Source organism: Ailuropoda melanoleuca, chromosome 15 (genome assembly GCF_002007445.2).
Source record: "Ailuropoda melanoleuca isolate Jingjing chromosome 15, ASM200744v2, whole genome shotgun sequence".
Lineage (NCBI taxonomy): Eukaryota > Metazoa > Chordata > Mammalia > Carnivora > Ursidae > Ailuropoda > Ailuropoda melanoleuca.
The window spans coordinates 22,537,123-22,561,852 of record NC_048232.1 but is presented as its reverse complement, the minus strand read 5'-3'; the positions used below and the strand labels follow the sequence as shown (position 1 = coordinate 22,561,852).

The 24,730-nt window shown below is 36.4% G+C and overlaps 1 protein-coding gene across 1 annotated transcript; it reads left to right on the top strand.

Moving 5' to 3' along the window:
* Nucleotides 1-141: 141 nt before the first annotated feature.
* Nucleotides 142-24,651, top strand: ENKUR (enkurin, TRPC channel interacting protein). Its single transcript, XM_034643788.1, has 5 exons — nucleotides 142-425; nucleotides 8,091-8,236; nucleotides 12,134-12,357; nucleotides 15,771-15,917; nucleotides 23,469-24,651. The coding sequence occupies exons 1-5, from the start codon at nucleotides 349-351 to the stop codon at nucleotides 23,643-23,645; spliced, it is 771 nt and encodes a 256-aa protein (XP_034499679.1). The 5' UTR covers nucleotides 142-348; the 3' UTR covers nucleotides 23,646-24,651.
* Nucleotides 24,652-24,730: the final 79 nt, after the last annotated feature.

The following is a 24,730-nucleotide window of genomic DNA, read 5'->3' as shown; positions in this document are numbered from 1 at the left end:
CCAAAGGCACATATAAACAGTCGTTTCCATATTGAACTCAAGCAGAAAAACTGCGGGGGGGAAACCTAATTGACCGTGCTGCCTTCCACTTCCCCGTAGCCTGGCAACTGTTTCCAAGGCAACCATGCCGTCAACAACGCTAAGCAACCCCAAAAGAATTAGAAGGGTTATTTTATTTTCTTCCCAAGAGGACTGCTAAGAAGAGGTCAAAGGGGAATTAGGTGAAAGAGAGAAAACGGTAGTCCTCTGAGAAGACAAGAGTAGGAAAGGGGAAACAGTGAAAAAAGAGACAGATGTTGGTGTAGTGAGAAAAAAGTTGAATATTTTTAAGGAGTCATTTTGGTGGCCATGGATACAAGTTGCTTTTCTGAGAGCATTTATAACCTCATACCTATTGACTGGAAGGAGCCTCCCCAGCCTCCGAGGTATGTGGGTAAGCAAAGATTATCACTTGAAACAAGAATAGGGAAAAATTATTGCCGTTTAAGGTTAACAGCATCATATGACGTTGAGAAAGAAATAACATATATTTTTGTCTCAGTGAAAGTAGCCTTGATTTCAGCTTAAGGAAGTGGCTGCAAATCTAGGTATTTTGCATCTCACAATTCACAGAGAGGGCCATCCAGTGCTGTGAGAGGGCCGTTTTATTATGTTAGCTGCCTGTTAATACAGTATGTAATTGTTCCGTAATTTAACTAATTGCTCATACATGATGTGGTATACAAAACAGCGTGAAATTTCTTGTTGCTGTTGAGAAGAGAAAATCATTTATATTATCCTGTGTTAGGATGCTTGGTATTTGGTTTCAGGAGTTCATTGTTTTATTTCTGACTACACTACTGCTGCTCCCTCTCTAAAGGGATAGTAGTTATTATTTCTGAGATTATTGTCAAATATAAATTCTTGTTTGATTCTGAAGCTCAGTTTTTTGATTGGTAAAACAAAATAGATTAGCTTCTAAGGTCTTCTCCGGATCTGATAGTTGGATAGAAGGAAGAGCAGATGGGTGGTGGCCCAAAAGTATGTAATTGAGTTAAAATGTTTACAAGGTATTAGGACCCCTTCCCCACATTTCAAAAAGTTAACCCCAAAGTAAATATCTCATTTACTATCCTCTGTAGGAGTTTAGAACTTATGTAAATCTATGGGGAGAAAAGAAGGTGACTAGTGCAGAAAATTTTATTCCTCCTAGTACTCGAAATATTTGCTGGTTTTTGCCTTCTTTTGCTGATGCAAGTTAAAATCACATTGAAAAAGCACTAGGCTAAAAAGCAGGCTCTGTAACTAATTGGTTTGGGAATCATTAATAAATTTTCATTTGTTTTCTGATGTGTAAAACAAACTAAATGATCCAGATAATCTTTACGTTTCCTTTCAGTAATTACTTAGGTGCATAGCATCAAGTGGGCAAATCCTTCCATTTTAAGCCTGAGTATCTAGTTTTAACAAGAGCAGTACCTATATTATATTCTATTAACTTCTCAAAATCTAGTTGAGAATGGAAAGAGGAATGTAAAGTAAAATGTGATGGAGTTGCAGAGTTTAGGAGAAGAATTCAAATTAACTACTGCTGAATGAATTTTTGGTCAAAAATTCCTGTATGTTGTATTAGATAAAGCTCCTCCTTTCTGTAACCACCGGTAGATTGTATTTTTTATAGAGTACTGAATTTGAATGTTAAGGTATTTTATGAGATAGGTGTTTTGTTCACTGGTAAATTAAAAAGATGCAGCTTTACTGCATCTAAGTAATTTTTTCACGAAATTTCGTAGGAACAATCTTTATTCATTTGGCAAGCAATAACTGAGCCTCTATTATGTGTATAACATTGCCCGTGGAGAATGCTCTTGGGAAATGTTGGAAGTGACAGCACAAACTCCTTGGTTGACTCCGAAGGACTAAGTAGGAAAAAGGGACTCATGGTGAAGGGAATAGAAGGCATCCAAATGTGCCAAAGAACTCTCTCTGTTAGAGTGAGACTATCCACAACAACCTACGCTGTTTGCAACAACCCTGAGAAGGTTTTAATGTGATAATATGTCAGACAAGCAAACCACTGATAGATAAAAACAGAGCATGATAACACATTCCTCTCACCACACTAACATTTACTTGTCCTGACCCAATCCCCTTACTAATAGTAAGAATTAATAATAAGAAAGAAATGTATTAACCTACAAGACTTATTTGCATTACTGAGCTACAAATCCAGCTTCAGGAAAGCTCACTGCAGCTCTTTGCAAGATTAGCAAAATGACTGTCCAGCTTTCACAAAGAGGTGGATTCCTCAACAACTTAACTGCATTGTGATCTCCCACACCTCAGAGGTTACAGTCTCCTTGGGACACTACAGTATAAACATGAACATGTCGACTAACAGTAAAACCATATATTATTGGAAACCCTAATGAGAGATGCAGATAACTGAGAACTCAGAAAATGGATATATGTAACAAAAGTGGGGTGAAAGGCATCCTCTTGTAGTTGAACTTAATGAGCTGGGACTCAAGATATAACGGTGTTAAAGTCAATGAGAAGCCATGAATCCATTTTCAAAATTTCAGTTGCTCACAATGCTTGAGGTAGTTTCCAAATTGTTCACCAAATTTCTCACCCTTCTACTGATGGCTCCAGTTACTTAATGTCTCCAATCATTCTGTCTTTCCTTTTTGTTTAAGGTAATATTCTAGGTATGTACTGAACAGCCCATGGTACCATTATCTCTTTCCTTGCAGCGCAATACTTTTATTAATACACTCATTAGCATTTTGACATTCATTTCCCTGCCGTTGCCTCACATTGAAATTTCCACATGAATTATGACTAAGGTTGGTCTCTCCCATCCTATAATTAATGTAACTGTTTTTGATCTAAACTCATTGTTATCTATGGAGGTACTTTTGAACTTTGACTCTTTCATATACTCTCTCAACCATCCCTCCCAGCTTTGTGTCTTTTGCAAATCTAGTAAGTATGTCTTTTATATCTCCACCTGTCATTGAACAGGGCAAGTACTTTGCACTTTAGTAGGCTACTAGACACATCTTTTTAGGCTGACACCAATACTGATTTTGAGGGTTCAGTCAGTCATCCATATGCATCCATTAATCAATTCATATTTCTTTACCTTATCAGCGAGGATAAGAGGCTTTGCCAACATAAGATGTATATTACTTCTAAGGTATTTGCCTGATTTATGAGTCAAATAATCTTTAAAAAGAAATGATGTTCATTTCAGTGAACTGAAACTCCAAATGGCTTGTTTAATCATTGCCTCTCTACAAGCTTTTAGATGCTTTCCAAAATTGACATCAGGCTCACCATTGTGGAGTTTCTGGATGCATGCTTTTTTAAAAATGGAAGTATTTAATGTGTAAGCACCCACTAGTTGGCTGTTTTTTAGGCTTTCTGGTTTTCATTGATGTTAACTGTGACATGTAGTCAGAATTTCATTTGCAGAGCTCCTCATTCTTCTTGGACTATCTTTCATTTTTTTCAATTTCCATACTGTTAAATCTATATTTTCTGAGGCTTTGTGACATCTCTTTGTTTGCAGTCTAGTTATGTATTTAACTTTGCTAAGCAATCTTGACTTGTGAAATCTTAGATGACAGGATCATTTTCTCCTGAGATTCAGACAATTTGTAGCCAATAATTCAATTGGGGAAAGCAGTAGTCCTTTCAAATGAACTTATATTCAAAGAATGTAAAAAATATTCCAAAGCCTTTGTTTTTAGTATAACAAAATTTTATGTTAAAATTCCCATTGTTCCAATGTATGGTCTCAGAATTTTGTAACTAGTGTTAGAAATTGTTATTCAGATTTTTAATTTGGCTCTCTAGTCTTTGCAGACTTCCATAATAATAACACTTCTCTTCATCTCTTGTAAAGAAAAGAAAGTAAACTTTACATGTACTAACATGGAAAGAGATCACATTATATTAACTTTTAAAAAGCAAGTTATATTTCATACATAAATAGAAATATAGAAAGCTGAATTTATTTGGAAACTGGATTGAGGAGATAGAGGAAAACTAGATTTTTATTCAGTTTTTAAAATTGAGTTGTAACTGGCATATACCATTATATTAGTTTCATCATTGTTTTCTATTTTTGTAATTTGGGAAAGTTAAAAAATTATTCAAATAGAATGAAATGTATTGTTTTGTGTAACAAATAGGTAAGCTTTCAGCTCACAAAATAATGTATTTAATCACAAGATTGAAAATTAAAAAGAGGTGAGAGTATACATACTCTTTTCTTACCACAAGGAAAGTTATTTCATTAATCAAGAGATAATATCTGCCAGTTCCAACCTGCATATGAAATTTAAGGCACAAGTTTGGATCGAACATTATTTCCTGAAGGTATCTAATGAGCTCATTCAGTTTAGACCATAATTAATCCTTAGCTATTGAATTCAAGATTGAGGAAAGGCCCCTTAAAGCAAGAAACAATTCAGTGTTTCTCCAAACAAATTTATCCGCATTATGTAAGAAGAGAATACAAGTTTTTAAAAGTGGTATAGCTAAACTTCTGCTTCCAATCAAGGATGGAATTTACTCTGTCACCTTAAACAACTAAAACAGTAGCGGGGGGGAAGTGTAAAACAATGGTTTTCAGACAATGGACAATAGGCAACACAGAGCAGTCATCCCTAGGAGAAGAGAAACAAGCCTCACAATTGCCCCAACATTCTTCCTAGAGAGTTTCCAGGCCAAAGTCAAGAGAAGAGGAATTTAAACAAAACCCAGCAGTTCCTTGAGTTAAAGGAGACAGAGTTCAGAGCCTGGGGAGGTCAAGGCATGTAGAGTTCACAGCACAGAGACACGGAGAACCAGAGAGGAGAGAACTGGAGAGAGAAAAAGAGAGTGTGTGTGTGCTATAGAAATATGCAAGAAGATTTTTCTGAAGTCTGGTTGACAGTACATGTATGCAATGAAACTACAGAGGCCAGAGAAATAACCAACAGAAGATAGTAGAGCCAGATAAAGTTTGAATTCCCACCAGCCAGAGTGGAAACACCTCCTAAGGCACAGGGCATTGAGTAGTCCACTCAAAAGTATATTGCCTGCCTCAGTAGTGGGGCCAAATTAGAACTAGACTCAAAGCTCTTCTGGACCCAGAAATATAATCCATAACCAAAAGAAAAATCAGTCAATACAAACAGACAAAGAAATGACATCAATGAAAGAATTAGTAGACAAGAGCATTAAAATTATTTTAAATATTCTCTATGTATTCAAAAAGGTAGAGGAAAACATGAGCAAGATATGAAGAGAAATGGAAGGATTAAAAAAAAAGACCAAACAACAACAACAACAACAAAACAAAAAAGGAAACCAAAATCTAACCTCTAGACATAAAGGATACCACTTCTAAAATGAAAATGGTCTACTGGATGGGATTAACAGTAGCTAAAACACTGAAGAAAATATTGTTGAATTTGAAGACACAGTAATAGAACAATACAAAATGAAAGGAAAAAACTGAAAAGGAAAAGAGTGAATCAGTGAGTAGATGACATCAAGCAGCCTAACATAAGTATAGTTAGAATTGCAGAAGGAGAGGAGAGAGATGGGTTAATAGAAAACATATTTGAATAATGGCCAAAATTTTGACATAGTTAATGAAATTTCCAAATCCACAAATCCAAGAATCACAATGAGTCCCAAGCAGAAAGAAGAAAAAGAAGGAGGAGGAGGAGGAGGAGGAGAAGACCATACCAAGGGCTATTACAATCAAATTTCTTAAAACCAGGGGCGCCTGGGTGGCACAGCGGTTGAGCGTCTGCCTTCGGCTCAGGGCGTGATCCCGGCGTTATGGGATCGAGTCCCACATCAGGCTCCTCCGCTATGAGCCTGCTTCTTCCTCCTTCCACTCCTCCTGCTTGTGTTCCCTCTCTCGCTGGCTGTCTCTATCTCTGTCAAATAAATAATACCTCTGTCAAATAAATAAATAAAATCTTTTAAAAAAATATTTTTCTTAAAACCAGTAATAAAGAGAAAAATCTTAAAAGCAGCCAAAGAAAAAAGAAACATCACATACAGAAGAAGAAAGATAGCATGTATCTCATCAGAAACAATAGAAGCCAGAAGTTACAAAGTCCTTAATGCACAAGAAAGGGTATAAGTTGGAAATTTGGATTTATATAACAAGATAAAGAACACAGGAAATGGTAAATATATGATAAATATTAGAAATTATTTTTTTCTCTTTAAATTTAATTAAAATATAGTGAGCTTTTTACAGGGGATTAATCACAATGAATTATGGGTTTTATAACACATTGAAGTAAAATATATTAAACACTGGGACAAAGGTGAGAGGAGGAGTAAATGGAAATATTCTTTTGTACAGTTCTTATACTGTGTGTGACATGGTATAATGTTACTTGAAGGTAGGCTCTGGTAAGTTAAACATGTATATTGTAAACTTTAGAATATCCACAAAATAAAGTCAAACAAAAATAAAAAATAAGGTGAGATAAAAAGAGGAAGAATGAACAAAGGTGTATGTAGAAAACAAATAACAAGATGGAAAATTTAGGCACAAATGTATTTTTAAAATTACATCAGGTATTAATGGTCCAAACAAATAAAAGAGATTAGAAAAAATTAAATTTCTGTGCCCTCCATTTAAAAAAAAACCAATCCTTTAAAAAAAATAGTCACAAAATAAGTAAAAAGTCAAAGAATGTAATAACTGTGTTGTCACAGATCAAAGGAGTGCTGAAGTGGTTTTATTAATACAAGATAGAGTAGATTTTAGAGTACAGAGTTTCAAAAGGAATAAAGAGCATTACTTCATAATGATGAAGTAGTCGGTTCAAGAAGATATGGTAATTTTAAATGTTATGAACCTATGATCAGAATTTCAAAATATAGGGTGCCTGAGTGGCAGAGTCGTTAAGCGTCTGCCTTTGGGTCAGGGCGTGATCCCGGCGTTATGGGATCGATCCCCACATCAGGCTCCTTCGCTATGAGCCTGCTTCTTCCTCTCCCACTCCCCGTGCTTGTGTTCCCTCTCTCGCTGGCTGTCTCTATCTCTGTCAAATAAATAAATAAAATCTTAAAAAAAAAAAGAATTTCAAAATATATGAAGCAACAATTGATAGAACTAAAAGAAGAAATGAACAAATCCACAATTGTAGTCAGAGATTTCAACATTTTTCCATAATTAATAGAACACTTGAAAACACTACCAGTGTGACCTGAGTGATATTTATAGAACATTCCAGCCAGCAACAGCCAAGTACATTTTCTTTTTGACTGTATATAGAACATTTACCAGGTTAGACTCTGCTTTGTGCCATAATACAAGTGTCAGAAAGTTTAAGAGGATTGAAATTGTACAAAATATATAATTTAGCCATAGTAGAAATTAATTAGAAATCAGAAAGACATCTGGAAAATCCCCAAATATTTGGAAACCAAACAAAGCACATCTTTGACTTAAACTCTGAAGTCAAAGAAAATAACAGAAAAGAATTAAGAAAGTATTGTAAACTGAATGAAAAGGACAACACAAGCATATCAAGATTTGTGGGATGCAGCTATAAGCAGGCTTAGAGGGAATTCTTCAGTTTTAGATACTTCTAATAGGAAACTATTAAGTTTAAAGTCAAATACCTAAAGGTGCACCCTAAGAAACTAAATCAAGAAGGGCAAATTAAACCAGAATAAGGGGAAATAACAAAGATAAGTGTGGAAATCACTGAAATGGAAAACATGTAAACATTAGAGAAACACAATGACAAGATCAATGAAATAAATGCCTAGTTAAACAGATCAGCAGAGGAACAAGGACACAATTCACCAATATCAGGAATGGGAGAGGTGACATCCCTGTCAATGCTACACATGTTCACAAGTTAACAAGGAACTACTACAAACTTGACCCTGGAACCTCTCTCTGAGGGCAAAGCTTCCATCAAGGGTGCTTGATAGACAGGGCTCAGATAATTACACTTTATGTCTGTCTCTGAATGAATATAGACTTATATATAGTTAAAATGTATATCTTTTCTTAAACTTGAAATCACTTTTACTGGAAATACAAATGCTACAACTTTTTTTTTTAATTTTAGGTACATATCCATTTTTAAGACATCTGTAAAAGATAACATGCAAAAACATAAAACTGCAATGAAGACTATGGGACCACCAAAAGTTGCAGTGCCTTCTCCAAAGGATTTCCTGAAGAAACATTCAAAGGAAAAACCTCTACCACCCAGTAGGTTTTATCACTCTATTTAATAGTAAAAGGGCTAACAGATCAGTTAACTAGAATTATCTTACAGTCGATGAATACTGAATGTTCACAGGTGAGAAGTTTACCTCATATTTAACAGAATCTGAAGTTCTAGGAGAAAGTAGTAGGAGAGAATGTAGTGGAAAAAGAAGGTGGGGAATACTAAATTGTCCCCAAAATCAACTTTCCCGGTGATGGTACAAGCATCTGACCTACATCGTGGACTAGCCAATAAAGCCCCACCTCCAGCCCCACATGCCTCACCATCTTGGTCCCTAGCCAGATGATTTCAGTAACAAATAACAATTACAAGAAGAGTTCAAAACCCCAGTGAGAAGATTGCGTGGCTTCTAAACCTTGTCTAGTCTTTTCTGTAAGAGATGAGACTCACAGCTGTTATACCAGTTGAAGCAACTATCAGGCATGGGCTTTAACTGTCCCAGATCTCTAAGACCATTAAGACAGTAAATGAGTCAGGTGTCATGGAGGAGGCTTCATGAATGAGTGGGAGACAAAGCCAACTTCTTGGGCATGTGTGTAGTCACACAGGGTGTGTGCTTAGAAGTTTGGTTTAATGCTCTGCTGTGCTCTCTTGAAATTCTTAATTTTTGATCAAGGAGCTCCACGTTGTTATCTTGTAGTAGGCTTTGCAAATTATGTAATTAATCATGGTCATAGAGTATATAGCTATTAGGAAAAAGGCCACCTGGAAAACGGACAGGTATGTATGCACGGAAGCGGCTTCTTCCTATCCTGGGTGTGTCTTTCCTGATGTTTTAGGATGATAGAGAGGAGAGGGAAATTAGTCTCTCTCTTTTTACAAAGTTAGCCTCTTTCTGTTGCCTGGCATCAAGGAAATAATGCAACATCTCAAGCCCACCTAGGGTGCACCTTTTGACAAAAGTGAAACTACTTCTCCCTTTGGCAATATTTTATATCCCACAATCCCCTTTCATAACCCATAATGGCATGACAAAGGATGAGGATATTATCAGGAAAGATGGAAAAAGCAAATCTAAAAATACAACATTTTGCATAAATTCATGTCTTTCAAAAGTCTCTTTTGTATATTTCTCAAGGGGAGTCTTGGTACTTTGTGACCCACAGCCACTTGAGAGCACTGGAAAATCTTAAAATGGAATCAGTTTATTTCAATGATATTACTTAGGTTCTCATGTATCCTCTCTAGAGTTAAGCACATTATATAACACAACTACCAAACATATAAATCCTAAATATCAAATAAGGAAAAAGAGATGAAGTCTCTCTCTCCCCTTATAACAGGACAAAACAAACACAAAAAAATATTAGTCTTGTGAATAATCAAGAAGGTGGGGGTGTTGGCAAGAGTTCAATCCAATGAGTTAAAGGTAATGTAGAGCAAGGCTGCTTCCAGTCTTTTCGAATATTCTGTCATTTTGAACACAATAGTTTTGAAGAGAGTAATTTCTAGACACACTGAATGATACTTTACAGATACATGAATATTTCTCTAAATTCAATTGATAGAACATCTGCATGACTACAAGGCTGTGTTGACCTTGCCATTTTGATAAAAAAACAAACCATTTGGTTTTCAGATTTATTATCACAGCTACCAAATAACTTGTGAAGAGACACCCTCATGCCATTTTTCAAGCCTCACCCCACTGCCAACGCCTACGCCTGGGATGAGAGAAAAGGTGATGTTTAAATAGATTAACATAACGAAAAGACAGGGCCGGCTCTAGGCACCATCGGGCAGACAACAAAAACCAGTCAAGGGTTGTAATTTACTCATGTAAGAATGAATTATCAGCCTTTCTAAACTGTTTCCTCATTTTCTAAGAATTCAGTTTTACCTCTTATATACATTTCTAACACTGCAGATTTCCTTATAGTCACTTTTGCATGCACTTTCAATTCATAATTAAATTGGGCCTCTTAATATTTTCAAAGTGAACGTCTAGAGGATAGATAACTCTAGTTTTTTAGGCAAACAGATTATGCAAACCTCATTTGGTTGAATGTATCTGGTAGAAGGAAGCTGTTTGGGTTGTAACAACGAGCCCTTATTCTCTGCTCCAGGCTTTATAGGAACTCCAAATTCAATTTCTTTTTTTTTATAATAATTTTTTATTATGTTATGTTAGTCACCATACAGTACATCCCAAGTTTTTGATGTAAAGTTCCATGATTCATTACTTGCGTATAACACCCAGTGCACCATGCAATACGTGCCCTCCTTAATACAAATTCAATTTCTACCAATGCTCACGACATCTCATTAATACGTTAAATCAGAAGATACTATTTGGTAGATCAGAAACAGTAAACAATTTCACATATAGTTCAAGCAAATACATATGTTATATTCTACGTATTAAATTTTATTTTTTCTTTCCCCCCGTAACGTAAATTCCAAGAGAACGGGGACTTGTCTCATGTTCATTACTATATCTGCAGTTCCTAGGACATTAACTGAGGACATAGTATTTCTCAACAAAAACATAGTGCATGAATTAATGAATAAGTAAATATTCAAAAACCCCTTGATAATATTTCTGGGTGTGTGGAATTAATATCAGCAGTGTTGGCTTGCTAGGGCTGCCATAACAACATATCACGGACTGGGTGGCTTAAACTGAAATGTATTTGGTACTAGTGTTAGAGCTTCAACATATGTGTACTGGAGGGGACACAATTCAGCCCATTACAAGAGGTTTATCCAGGCCTTAGACATTTAATAATAAGTACCTTTTTTCCACTAATAAAAGTTACATAAACTCATAAAAAGCTCAAACAGTGCAGAAATGAATAAAGGCAAAGTACCTAGTAATTGTGTGGGGTTAAGATTTGGGTAAGGTTTTGTCAAGATGGCTGTTGCTTTCAGTTCTTGGAAATAAATTGTGATTATCTCACATTTTAGCCTTTCTTACGTTTAGCATTCTTGTTTTGATGTGGCTCTATCAAAATAGAGGAGTCAGAATGGTCAAGTTGAAGAGGTTGTGTGAAAATGGCCAGTCTCATCTGCTGCTAATGAAGAGAATGTGGTAGAGAGAAATAAATAAGATCAATTCTGGATAGTAGTTATTTTATTTTTTTTTAAAGATTTTATTTATTTATTTGACAGAGTTAGAGACAGCCAGCAAGAGAGGGAACACAAGCAGGGGGAGTGGGAGAGGAAGAAGCAGGCTCCTAGCAGAGGAGCCTGATATGGGGCTCGATCCCAGAACGCCGGGATCACGCCCTGAGCCGAAGGCAGACACTTAAGGACTGCGCCACCCAGGGTCCCCTGGATAGTAGTAATTTTAGGAAGTGAGATGCAATCAGGGAGGAACGAATTAGAAACTTCAGCTGTGTTGGTAATTTTTATTCGTTAAGCTGCATGTTGGGAACAAAGCTATTACATGATCTTCATACCTTATAATAAGAGTTCTAGTGAAAAAATCCATAATTCTTGGACTTTCATCAAGTTTGAGTTATTGATGACTTTACAGTAACTTTCCTCTGAAAAAACAATTACTAGTAGTATTGCTAGTACTCAGAAAAGAGTTTCGAAGTTTCTTTGAATTTTTTTCAGTGAAAAAGCTAAACATTTATTTTTGATATCTTTTGTAGAAAATGTTTTTACAACAGCTAGTAAAAATATACTAGTTAGCTGGCATATGATTGGGGTGCTTATCTTCTTCCCTTAAATTTGTATAGCGTTCTTCAACATTAATTGATTATGTTGTGCTTAATTTTTGGCATTTATGATTACTGATTTTCCCCTAAATATTTGAATATATTATTAATAAAACTCTAATATACTAGTGGTAAAATATCTAGATATGATAAATAGTACTGGATAGCAATGTTTATAATTTAATATTAACAAGAAAATGTTATGTTTAACAGAAAAAAAGTTTGATCGGAATGAGCCCAAAAAGCCTCCTGTGCCACTGAGGACTGACCATCCAGTCATGGGAATACAGAGCGACAAAAATTTTATAAATACAAATGCAGCCGACGTCATTATGGGCGTGGCTAGAAAGCCTAAACCAATTTATGTTGACAAAAGAACTGGAGACAAGCATGATCTTGAAACCTCAGGACTAGTTCCAAAATACATCAATAAAAAGGTAGCCTTGTGATGTATTAATGAGAACTTAAATGCAAATAATTTAAGTATGGTGTTCATAATGATTATCCATAATATTATTAATAGTGTTCTCAGGGTAAATTATTCCTCCAAATCTAATGTGGTGTTTGGTCCAAATCTAATGTGATGAAGTTATGGAGAATTTGGAAAGAATAACACCATGTAGTCCAGTAGAGGAAAACTCTAATTATTTCCCTTAATTTCAATTATGAATATATTTAACAATTATAGCAAACATTCTCTAAAAGATGTTAATTTTTAGTGTGGTGGAAATTTCATGAACAGCATAGTCATTACTATGAGTCATTACTAAGAAATAACCTTTCGGAAAGTCCAAAGATTTAGTCATTGGGTTGTAGTATCTTGGTAACAGAATGAGGAAAAATGAAGAGGGAAATAATTTTAGAGCCATCCATTCTATCAATGTAGTGTAAATAATTCACATTACAATTTCAACTTGAATGTGTGTGGAATAAAGCAGACCTTCAAAGTACTGTACAATAATCTAGTCCTTTGGGACCTTCATCTCTATCTGAAAAAGTACTTATGAGATAGGCATACAATTTTATTGTTGAAAATTATAGGAGCTTCAGGTTGTTTAAATATAGAAGATCTTTAAAATTTAAAAAGCTTACAAAAATACCTCATACAAAACCTATTTTACTTTGTATACTTACAGAGTGCAAAATTGCTTGGAACACACATAGTAAAATATGAATGCAAAATCCTAAAGAGTAATAATCCATAATAATAAGTTGTAGCAAAAAAGAAAGGGAGGACAGAAGGAAGAAAGGAAGAGGAAAAATAGAAATTGCAGTAGTGATGTTTGAGGGGTTTAGTTATCTACCACGATGAATCCAGTGCCTGTTCAAAATCAAAATGGGAACCTCAAGGCTGTTGTCGGAGTATACCACTTACTGTCTGCGAAACTCCTGTCACTCATTAAGCTAAGACACTTTGGAGAGACCTTAGCAGGTATCTAGGGGTTGGCAGCACATGGCGATAAAGTTATTTCCAGCTTCTATGAATGCTTCCTCCTGTGCCCTGAAGGCTGCATGTAGCCCTTGTCCCATATGGGGTGGAAAAACAGAAATTTCACTCTTCTGGCTGGCTCTTTAAGGCAACTTCCAATCCATTATTTGTCCACTATGATGTAAAAACCCTTCTCCTTTACTGGTTAAGCCACCAATGTCCACACCGTGCCCCTCCTTCTGGCTGCCTTCTGCCTAAGCTGTCCGCTTCAGTACATTTTCTGCCCTGAACAGCAAATTGAGAGTATTCATCATGGAGACAGAAAAATATTAAGTTAGTATCCCTGTGCTTGTTTACCAAGCCATGCAAACGCTCTGCACCTGTTACACTCTTGGGGTTGCTGGCCGGGCATTCAGAGCTCACGAAAGACTTTCTCAACTTACTCACCACTGCTCAGAGTTAAGTTTTTAAAACCTATTAATGGTAAGTGAGAGATCAAGTCTTTAAAGGGCAATGTCATTTTTTTAGAAAAAGTGAGTGAACCTCATGTTTTAGTTTCAAATAAAATATTGTATGCCCAATTGTGCATGGGAAACCACCTGTGAAAACAAACCAGAGCACTGATGGTGGCCTGAGGTCTAGAGCAATGGGAGTGAGACGTCACTTCAAATTCTGACTCCACCACTTAACCCTGTGAACTTTTTCACATTATTAGATTTATCACAGAGTTGTAGTGAGTATTAGAGGATATAAAATCTATCAAGCGCTTGACACGGTATCTGGCACCTAATAGAAGTTCCATAGAGAGTGGGTATTATTAATTATTAACATTATGCATCAGCCCTCAGTGACCCAGCACGTGGGAATATTTCAGATCACTGAAGCTTTTGCCCATTTGCGAGATAGTTCTTTTTTCTGAAGTGTATTACGTTATCCCCTTTATTAAACAGAATATGCCAAATATCATTTAATCCTTTTGCGATGACTCAGAATCATCTGTTGGGAGCATCAGTAACTACTTTAGCTGTAATGAGGTTTTGCCCTCAGTGTTTCCTGAAATGAGTTGGACTGTTTACCACTGCACTAACTTACCAGAATACCGTGCTCTTAGGATTTATTTGTAGAAGGTTTTGCAACTTGCCAGAACACATTTATGGCTAGGATTTCAAACTATCCCTTTTTTAGCCAGGATGGGTTAAGTTATGCTTTGGTAACAAATAACCCCCAATTTCAGTAGCTAAAAGCAACTAAGTTTTATTGTTTGCTTATGCTCCATGTCCATTAAGGGTTGGAAGCTCTGCTTCTTGTCCTCATTCCAAGACCCAGGCAGCCCCAAATATTTCCCATCATTATACTAAACAGAATACTAACATGGCAAGTCATCCATTAATTCTTGAGGCTTCTACCCAAAAGGGACAGAGGTCACTTCCACTCTCACTGGGCAAGTCAGGTCACATGATCACATCTTACTCCAAGGGGATCAGGAAAGTGTTGTCCCATCAACTGCCTAGGAGGAGGAGAACCAGAATGTTTATGAATAATTTTAATGACTGTCATACTTCTTAACAGCTGCTTCCTCTGAGAGTTTTTTACTGACCTCCTTATTTATCTAAAATAGATCCTATTTCTTTCTTCCCCCTTACTATTCTTTGTTTTCAGTTTGGAACACTGATGCATATGTTACTTTATACTCTATTTTTGGTGAGTTTCTCTCACCACAGAATGCACATTCCATAAGGACAGCAACTTGGCCTTTCTTATTCACTGGTATACCTGGCATCAAGTACATTCTTAAATAATTTTTTGAAAAATAAGTAAGGAGTAGATCTGTTTCTGTACACAGTGATATCAAGCATATTTACTAGTCTGAAAAAATCACAACAGATTGCTTCACTCTCAGTCCTTGTAAGCAGCCCAGGAACCTTAAAAATCGATTCTGCATGCCAAAAACAACCTTAGGGTCCCAACTCAGTTTTTACTTAAAGCAGACATGCGTCATGTATTTGTTTTTTTATAATACTTTGGAGGCATTTATCTTCTCTTATATAACAAGAACTTGTAAAAGAGACCTCAAGATATTCAAGATCTGTAAAGGTAAAAGCTGAAGCACCTAAAAGAAATAAAGAAAAGCCAACTCTTAGAGGTAAAACAAGGACTGAGTCATCAGCCAGGAACAGGGGCTGGAAACTTCAGAAGAGAAATACAAGCAGCCACAATAACAATTCAGATGGTTTTAAAAGACATAGAATCAACTAGTCCCCAATGGGAAAAGAAAAAAAAAAACATTAAGTTTTGTCAATTTGACATGTTTTGCTCAAAAAAATCTGTAACATTTCTTTTTCTCCCAATCATTAGTTGATATGTACACAAATACAAGATTATATTCAGGATATTAATTTTTTTCTGAAAAATTCTTATAAGGATTATGGCGTCACACCTGAATATATATGTAAGCGAAATGAGGAAGTAAAGAAAGCCCAAGAAGAATATGATAATTATATCCAGGAAAACCTTAGGAAAGCAGCAATGAAAAGGCTCTCTGATGAAGAAAGGAAGGCGGTTCTGCAGGTAACTCTTCTGTAATTTATATTCATATGTAGTACTTTGGAACATCTTTGAAAGAACGGTCCATTATCAATGAATATGAAAGCCTGCACCTTGACTTTGAAATCAGAACACTCTCTTTGATTATGGTGAGGGCTACGTACAGCACACTGGCTCTTTGGGGAGAGCAAAAGTTGCAATTAGGAATTATGGAATAATATTTTGTTTCCAAATTTGCGAGCTTTTGTTTCTTCCTGGGGGTAGTTAGTGCTGTAAGGAAGCCTACCTTCTCCTTCAGCGAACGTACGTAAGTAAAGTGAAAAGGCATTTTTATTTTCATTGTCATGTCCCTGAATTTTTCAAAAATAATATCCATAAAATAGATGTTTTTCACTAGATGGAGCTCTAGAATAATTGAAACTGCTCCTAGACCAACTTTTTTTTCCTTTCCTATAAGCCAAACGTCCAAATTTTAAAATAACCAGGTGTTAGGTCTTTTATGTATTTTCCTTGTTTTGAATAAAATAGGCTTAAAAATATATGACCTTATGTGTTTAATGCAAGACTTTTATCTGAAGCATTTAAAATATCTTTACAGAGTATTTATTAAGCACCTAATTGTACTCTTCTATAGTCATGATATCTCTTGTAGAGGTAAAAATAGTACTTTATTCTTATTTTGTCATTTTGAAAGATTTTTACAAAAGTCATTTCTAGTGACCAGAAAATTTTTTTTTCCACATTAACTTCTCTTGAAAATGGATTTGTATGCTGCTATAAATTCTTAACATTTTATTAATGTCATAATCATTAGCAAACATTTACTAAATTCCTGTTTTGCATTAAGTATCATGCTAAGCCTCAAGGATATTAAAAAGACGTAAGATAAAATTCTACTATAGATAATGTTGTAATATAATGGATGAGAGGTGATATGTATATACGTATGTATGTAGATATGTGTGTGTGTGTGTGTGTGTGTGTGTGTGTGTGTGTGTAGAGATTGTAAGTTTGATCAAATTCTAAGACAGAGTATCCACTGAAGGATGTAGGTGGACCTTAAACTGCACAGTAAGAGTGTCTTCCAGACAACAGAATTGACCTAAGGGCAAAGACTGTGTCTTCTTGTTGACAGCAGTCTCCTTTGTGCCTAACTCAGTGTCTAGTATAAACACAGAGCTTTAATATTGGTGTGCTGGAAAGAAGAAAGGAAGAAGGTAGGCAAGAAGGCTGGCAGACATGGAGGTGGGACTTTGGATTTCATTTTCAGAGTACTGGGTTTTAGCCCACCCCCCCTTCTCTCTCTCTCTCTCTTGCTCTTTCTCTTTCTCCTTCTCCCACTCCATCTCTCTCTAGTTTGAATTCTACCATTTATAGAAAGTACATGCTTTTGTGAAAGCCAGGTTTTTATATCTAACCAATGTTGAAAAATAGGAAAAAACACCAATGGATAGACCATCCAGACAGAAAATCAATAAGGAAACCTCAGACTTAAACAACATATTAGACCAGATGGACTTCACAGATAGATACAGAACATTCCATCCAAACCAGAATACACATTCTTCTCAAGTGTACATGGAACATTCTCCAGGAAAGATCGTATGTTAAGCCACAAACCAAGTCTCAATAAATTTAAGAAGATTGAAATCATAGCAAGCATCTTTTCCAACCATCATGGCACAAAACTAGAAATCAATTACAAGAAGAAAACTGGAAAGATCACAAACATATGGAGATTGAACAATAATCTAATGAGCAACTAATGGATCAATGAAGAAATCAAAGGAGAATTGATCAAAAAATCCTTTGGGGGTGCCTGGGTAATTCAGTCAGTTAAGTGTCTGACTCTTGGTTTTGGCTCAGGTCATGATCTCAGGGTCGTGGGAGCAAGCCCTATGTAGGGCCCCGCAGTCAGTGCAGGGTCTGCTTGAGATTCTCTCTCTTCCTCTCCCTATACCCCTCCCCCCTCTCGCAGGTTCTCTCCCTAAATAAATGAATAAAATCTTTAAAAAAAAATACTTTTAGACAAATGAAAATAGAAATACAACCAGAATCTATGGGATGACAGTTTAAGAGGAATTTTATAACAATAAAAATCTCAAAGAAACCACCTAATTTTATAGCTAAGGGAACTAGAAAAAGAAGAGCAAAAGAAGCCCAACATTCTAGAAAAAAAGAAAATAATAAAGATCAGAGTGGATATAAATGAAATAGAAACTAATAAGACTAGAAAAGATCAATGAAAGTAAGAGCTGGTTCTCTAAAAAAATAAACTAAATTAACCTTTAGCTAGACTCACTAAGAAAAAAAGAGAGAGGGCTTAAATAAATAAAGTCAGAAATGAAAGAGAAAAAGTTACACTGAACACAGGACTACAAATTATCATAATAGACTACTATGAACAGTTATATGCCAACATTTTGAACAATCTAGAAGAAATGGATAAATTCCTAGAAACATACAATCTTCCAAGACTGAATCATGAAGAAGTAGAAAATCTACATAGACCAAGTATTAGTAAGTAGATTTAATCAGTAATCAGGAAACTCCCAACAAATAAAAGTTCAGGGCCAGATGGCTTCATTGATGAATTCTACCAAACATTCAAAGATTTAACACATACCCTCCTCAAACTCTTCCAAAAAATTGAACATGAAGGAATGCTTCCAAGCTCATTTAACAAGGCCAGCATTACCCTGATACTAAAACCAGTCAAGGACACCACATACACTTGCAAATCATAGGCCATAAATATCCCTGTTGAACGTACATACAAAAAACCTTAACAAAATATTAGCAAATCAATTCCACAATACATTAAATGTATCATTTACCATAATCAAGTGGGATTTATTCCAGGGATGAAAAGATGGCTCAAATCACTCCCCGATTTCAAACTATATTACTAAGATATAGTAATTTAAAAACAATATGGTAATGGCATAAAAACAGACACATAGATGGAAAGAACAGAATAGAGAGCCCAAAAATAAACCCATGCATATATGGTCAGTTAATTTATGACAAAAGAGGCAAGAATATACAATGAGAAAAGAACAGTCTTTTCAAAAAGGGTGTTGGGAAAACTGGACAACCACATGCAAAAGAATGAAACTGGACCATTATCTTACACCATATGCAAAAATTAACTCAAAATTGATTTAAAACTTGAATGTAGACCTGAAGCCATAAAACTCCTAGAAGAAAACATAGTCTTGGCAATGGTTTTTTGGGCTCTGACTCTAAAGGCAAGAGCAACAGAAGCAAAAATGAACAGCTGGGACTATATCAAACTAGTAAGCTTCTGCACAGGGAAGAAAATCATCAACAAAATGAAAAGGCAACCTCCTGAATGGAAGAAGATATTTGCAAATCATATATCTGATAAGAAGTTAATATCCAAAATATATAAAGAACTCATACAATTCAACCACCACCCAAAACACCCCCACACAATCCAGTTAAAAATTGGGCAAATGGGGGCGCCTGGGTGGCGCAGTCGTTAAGCGTCTGCCTTCGGCTCAGGACGTGATCCCAGCGTTCTGGGATCGAGCCCCGCATCAGGCTTCTCCACTGGGAGCCTGCTTCTTCCTCTCCCACTCCCCCTGCTGTGTTCCCTCTCTCGCTGGCTGTCTTTCTGCCAAATAAATAAATAAATAATCTTAAAAAAAAATGGGCAGAGGATCTGGATAGATATTTTCCCGAAGAAGAGATACAGATGGCCAACTGGCACGTGAATAGATGCTCAACATCACTACTCAGCAAGGAAATGCAAATTAAACAGCATGATGAAATACTACCTTACACCTGTCAAAATGAGTATTATCAAAAAGACAATAAATAAGAAGTGTTGATGATGATGCAGGGAAAAGGGAACCACCTGCCCTGTTGGTGGGAATGCACACTGCTGCAGCCACTGTGGAAGACAGTGTGGAGGTTCCTCAAAGATGAAACATAGAACTACCAAATGATCCAGCGATTCCACGTCTGGGTATTTATCCAAAGAGGATGGAGACACTAATTTGAAACTATATATGCCCCCTCCATGTTCACTGCAGCATTATTTACAACAGCCAAGATATGGAAGCAACCTAAGTGCCCATTGATGTACGAATGGGTGAGAAAGATGTGGCATACCTGTGAGTGTGTGTGTGTGTGTGTGTGTGTGTGTGTGTGTGTTATGCCAAGTGAAATAAGTCACACAGAAAAAAACATACTCTATGATTTCACTTATACGTGGAATCTAAAAAGCAAAACAAGCAAAACAAAATTCATCGACGCAGAGAACAGAGTGGTGGTTGCCAGAGGGGAGTGAGGTGGGGGGTAGGGGAAGTGGGTGAAGGGAATCAGGAGATACAAACTTCATATAAAATAAGTCTGGGGATGTAATGCACACCATGGTGACTATGGTCAGTAATAGTGTATCACATATTTGAAAGTGGCTAAAAGAGTGAATCTTAAAAGCCTTCATCACAAGAAAAAAATATTCTGTATCTTTGTACAGTGACATCGTAACTAGACTTGTACTGATTATTTCACAACATATACAAATATCAAATCATTATGTTGTACACCTGAAACTGATATAATGTTATATTATAACAAAAACAACAACAACAAACAAAACAGAACAAGAACAACAACAACAAAAACAGAAAAAGAGAGGAAGAACTTCCCTCAGAGGAAAAGGCTCTTCTGTCCTGTGTCTTTTTGGCTATAGTGGATAAGCAGCCCTCAGTTTCCTAATACGGTCACTGCGGAGTTTGATAGAACAATAGCAGACCCTTCCTTATATGCCTTATTAGCCAGGTAATATAGCTGCCATGGTAACAAAACGACCAGCTCTGCTCCTGACAAACCCTGAGTCATGTTTCCCTCAGTGCAGAGTGGCACACAGCACTATGACAATATAGCTGTATGTCCCTGAATAGGCCACATCCTGCTCATTCTTCATAAAATAACAGTCTCATTCTACCTAAAGGATCATCTGGTCTAATGATTCCACACTTCTCATCTGACATATGAGGATATAAAATGCAAATATATTAAGTTTTGTTCATTTATCTATTCATTCTCTTGAACAGGCACTATACCCGGCCCAGGGGATACTATTGTGAGCAAGACAAATGCCCTCTTTACTGTCAGTGAACTTAGAGTTTGGTTTACATTTGCCCTTGGTCACAAAACTATCCGGTAGCTACACAGGGATTAAAGCCCACATCGGCCAACTCCTAGGCCAGCGATTCCCCCACTACGTTGTGCACACGTGCATGGGAAGTCACAAAAGGAAGCTCTGTCAGTCAGAGATCCTGCAGGAAATGCAAGGCACCCTTGGCCAGGATTCTGAAGGGCGTTTATGTAGGAAATATTTACAAAAGGAAAGCAGGGCTAAGGGAGCCAACAAAAAACCCCGAAGCACCCCAGGATTAAGGACCGTGGAAATCCATCACCACCCTAGGCTCGAAGGGCAGAGGCAAGAAACAGTGTTACCAGAGCCTGGTAAGATCTGGAGCCTGGAATAGGGGCCGCTGAGCCATGCTGCTCTCACAGACACGTGAGCCAGAACTAGGGTCCAGGTAACACTAAGGGAGAGGAAGAAGAAATGCCCCAACCTCTCTCTCCTCCCACCAGTGCTGAACTTGAACTCAGAGGCTGGAGGGCGAAAGAGTGGGGGGTGGGGGAGGGAATGGTGTGGGCAGCCACCTCGCAGCACCCTGCCCTAGGCCCAGAGCAGGACATAGAACTGAAGGCACCACTTCTTTATTTTATGACCGCTTCTCCTTACTTGAAGCTTTTCCCAAACTAACAATAAAAACATAAAATAAAATAGAAGAGAGAGAAGTCAATTAAGAAAAAAAGAAAATCACTATTCCTGCAATGAATAAACGATTTTTTAGATGAACAAACAAAAATAAGTCTTAAGAACAGCAGAGAGGCTATGTCAATATAACATATGAGTTACATGTAGTTTCCATCCCTGCCTGTTGACTTTGATCCAAAGGCTTTTGTACACACCAGCAGATAAAGCAAACTATCCTTTAGAAGATAAAGGCTACAGAGAAAAAGTGTAGCTGCTGTGACCACAAAAAATGTGGACATATCACTCAAGTAACTATGAAAAACCTTTGATATTTGAAAGTGTATAAAAGCATAGATTTCCTCTGTGCAGTAGGCAGCCCCGTGGGGCACCGTGGAAACAGATTTCTCATTTCACAATGAAAGGCTATGAAAAAAGAATTCTTCTGAGGACCTCTTTTTGGAATATATCTCATACACTATGAAGAACTGAACTAACCCATCCTCCTCTTTTTAAAATGTAACCTGGATATTTTCCCTCTTCCTTTCCCTTTCCTTAAAGCTTTCATCTAGTCTCACTCAATAAGGGTTCAAAAATCTGTTGCCCTTTTCCCCAGCCAACAGTGTGCGCTATCCCTATCATCATTTTTACCTAAGCATAGGAATAAACCTCTGAAATGTTATTATCCCCTGAAAGTTTCTACAAGATTAAATTTGTACTATGAGGGCTTATTATGAAGATGTTATTATATAAAATACTTCTCATCTTCTCTTACACCTAAATATATAGCCATGGATTTCAAGGACCATACCTTCAAGGCAATATTTTAAATTCTACTTTCAGTTAGACTTTTTGTTTTTGTGTAAATAAAGTGATTTGTGTACCCTTAGTAAATAACAGAAAGTGTTAATTTTGCAAAAATTTCATGACTCGAATTTGATTAGAGGTTTCAGCCCATTTTGTCAATGGGACCCTCTAGTGCACTGTGATAAGAAATGGGAACTAGGCAGACGAAAATAACCTTTATTGCTCCTTAGAGATCCCTAATTTTGCATTTGTCAGCTTCTGAGAATATAAAACATTAACTACATTACTGAATTAGCATGCGTGTTACATTTAACGACATCTCAGTCATTTCGGGTACACGTTAATGGGAAGTATAGCCCCCTTGACTATATGAAGCGTTCTTTCTAATATATTGAAAAAATACATAAAGGATCATCTCTTGTTATATTGAATTTTGGGCATTTTGTACAATTCCATTTAAGCCAGATAGAAGCAAACGTGCAAGTCCAAATCAGGTCTTTTGATGAATGGGAATAATGGTTCAAAACTAAAATTCTAAAGAAAAAAACTAAAATTTTTATAAGAAATAATTTCCTGTTCAAAAATATGTCTTGCTTGGGGTGGGGGGCGGGGACATCGATTCTCGTCTTTACCAAAGCATTTGCTGTGAGCTTACTTTCATACTGCCCCTAACTCTGCATACGCATATTTAATGGCAAAAACAAGTAACAGTAACATTAAACACAGAGCAAATAAATACTCCCTCTGGAAATTGAGCGCGCAACGGAGGACAGGATTTGGCCTCTGCACAATATTTTCTGTTACTGGAGCCAAGTACGCGATAAATACATATCGTTTTGTTAAAGTTATTTTCATCAGTTTCCTTTACCTAGTTACAGTTCTCTTCACCAGTACACTATATATTTTTTTAGCCAGTTCCATTCCTTTTGCAGTTACCTTAGTATTTACAGTTCTCATCCCCTTTGCAGGGGCTGAAGAAGAACTGGGAAGAGGTACATACGGAGTTCCAGTCCCTCTCGGTGTTCATCGACTCCATCCCAAAGAGGATCCGCAAGCAGAAGCTGGAGGAAGAGATGAAGCAACTGGAACATGATATCAGCGTCATCGAAAAGCACAAGATTATTTATATTGCCAATAAGGAATAATGGAGTTTTAAAAATATATATATAGTCATTTTCACATAGGGAAAAAAATGAAACTTTGCTTTTCAAAGAGGAAAATACTGTGAAGAGAATAAAAATAGTCTTTACCAAAATGCCGAGGCAATGATTAAAGGGTATTCAAATTATTCTACTTAGGTGAGAGAATTTTTTTTTTTTTTTTAACCAGCGTTAGGTTTTCCCCATAGACACGGAAGTTTGATGTGGCGTGTTCCAATCTGTAAGGTGATCCATTATTTTTATGTACTTGTTTCACACAAAGATTAATTTCTGGATGCTAAAGAATATTGTCAGCACTCGGAACTTAAGATTTTTTCTATACTGCATGATACAAAGAGCACAGCATTAAAGACTGTGAAGTATTTTGAATGGGACATAGCGGCGTATGCTTTCTTCCTACTCCAGTGGGAAGACTGCTACACGTTCAACAGCATACGGTCTCTCACAGTCTATGTCATTTGCAGCTCTTCCCAAATACCGTCAGTGTCCATGATGCTAGCTATGCCGAAGGGCTCGTATTGGGAGGAAGAAAAATGAGGAAGGCAACCTAAAATCAAGAAGACAACTTAGAAAATGCATCACTGAGGAAAATCAAAGAGAACAGCCTTCTTCCAGGCATAGCAACTTTTAAAAACTTTGCTATTCAATATGCTTTATTCCATAATTCACTACGGGTGTTTCACTAAAATGGAATGTTCCTTTTTCTTTTTTGTTCTCCTGTATCTATTTGGTGAATTCTGAAGTTTCCTTTTGTATGATTAATTTATTAAGCAATAAGTTTATGTGAGTAGAGCTGTCTTCAACTCAAAATAAGCATCTAAGGAAAGTCTAAAAGGAAAAGATTCCTGTGTGAAATTTTAAATTAGAGAAATTCAGTAGAACATGAAATACAAAATATCAGAGCAATAACATCTGCTGCTTACACTGATTTTTATCTCAGGGACAATAGAAAAAAATGGCATTTTTTTTTTTAGCTTTTTCACAAACAGAATTTGAGAGCATTGTAGAAAAGTTTACTTTAATTAAATAAAAATGGTTATATACAAATGTTTTTGAAAACTCACTTTAAA

Coding starts and splice junctions, on each gene's coding strand:
- ENKUR (XM_034643788.1), top strand. CDS start 349: ATGGATACAAGTTGCTTTTCTGAGAGCATTTATAACCTCATACCTATT. Junction 12,358..15,770: donor CAAAATACATCAATAAAAAG/GTAGCCTTGTGA, acceptor AATTCTTATAAG/GATTATGGCGTCACACCTGA. Junction 15,918..23,468: donor AAAGGAAGGCGGTTCTGCAG/GTAACTCTTCTG, acceptor TCCCCTTTGCAG/GGGCTGAAGAAGAACTGGGA.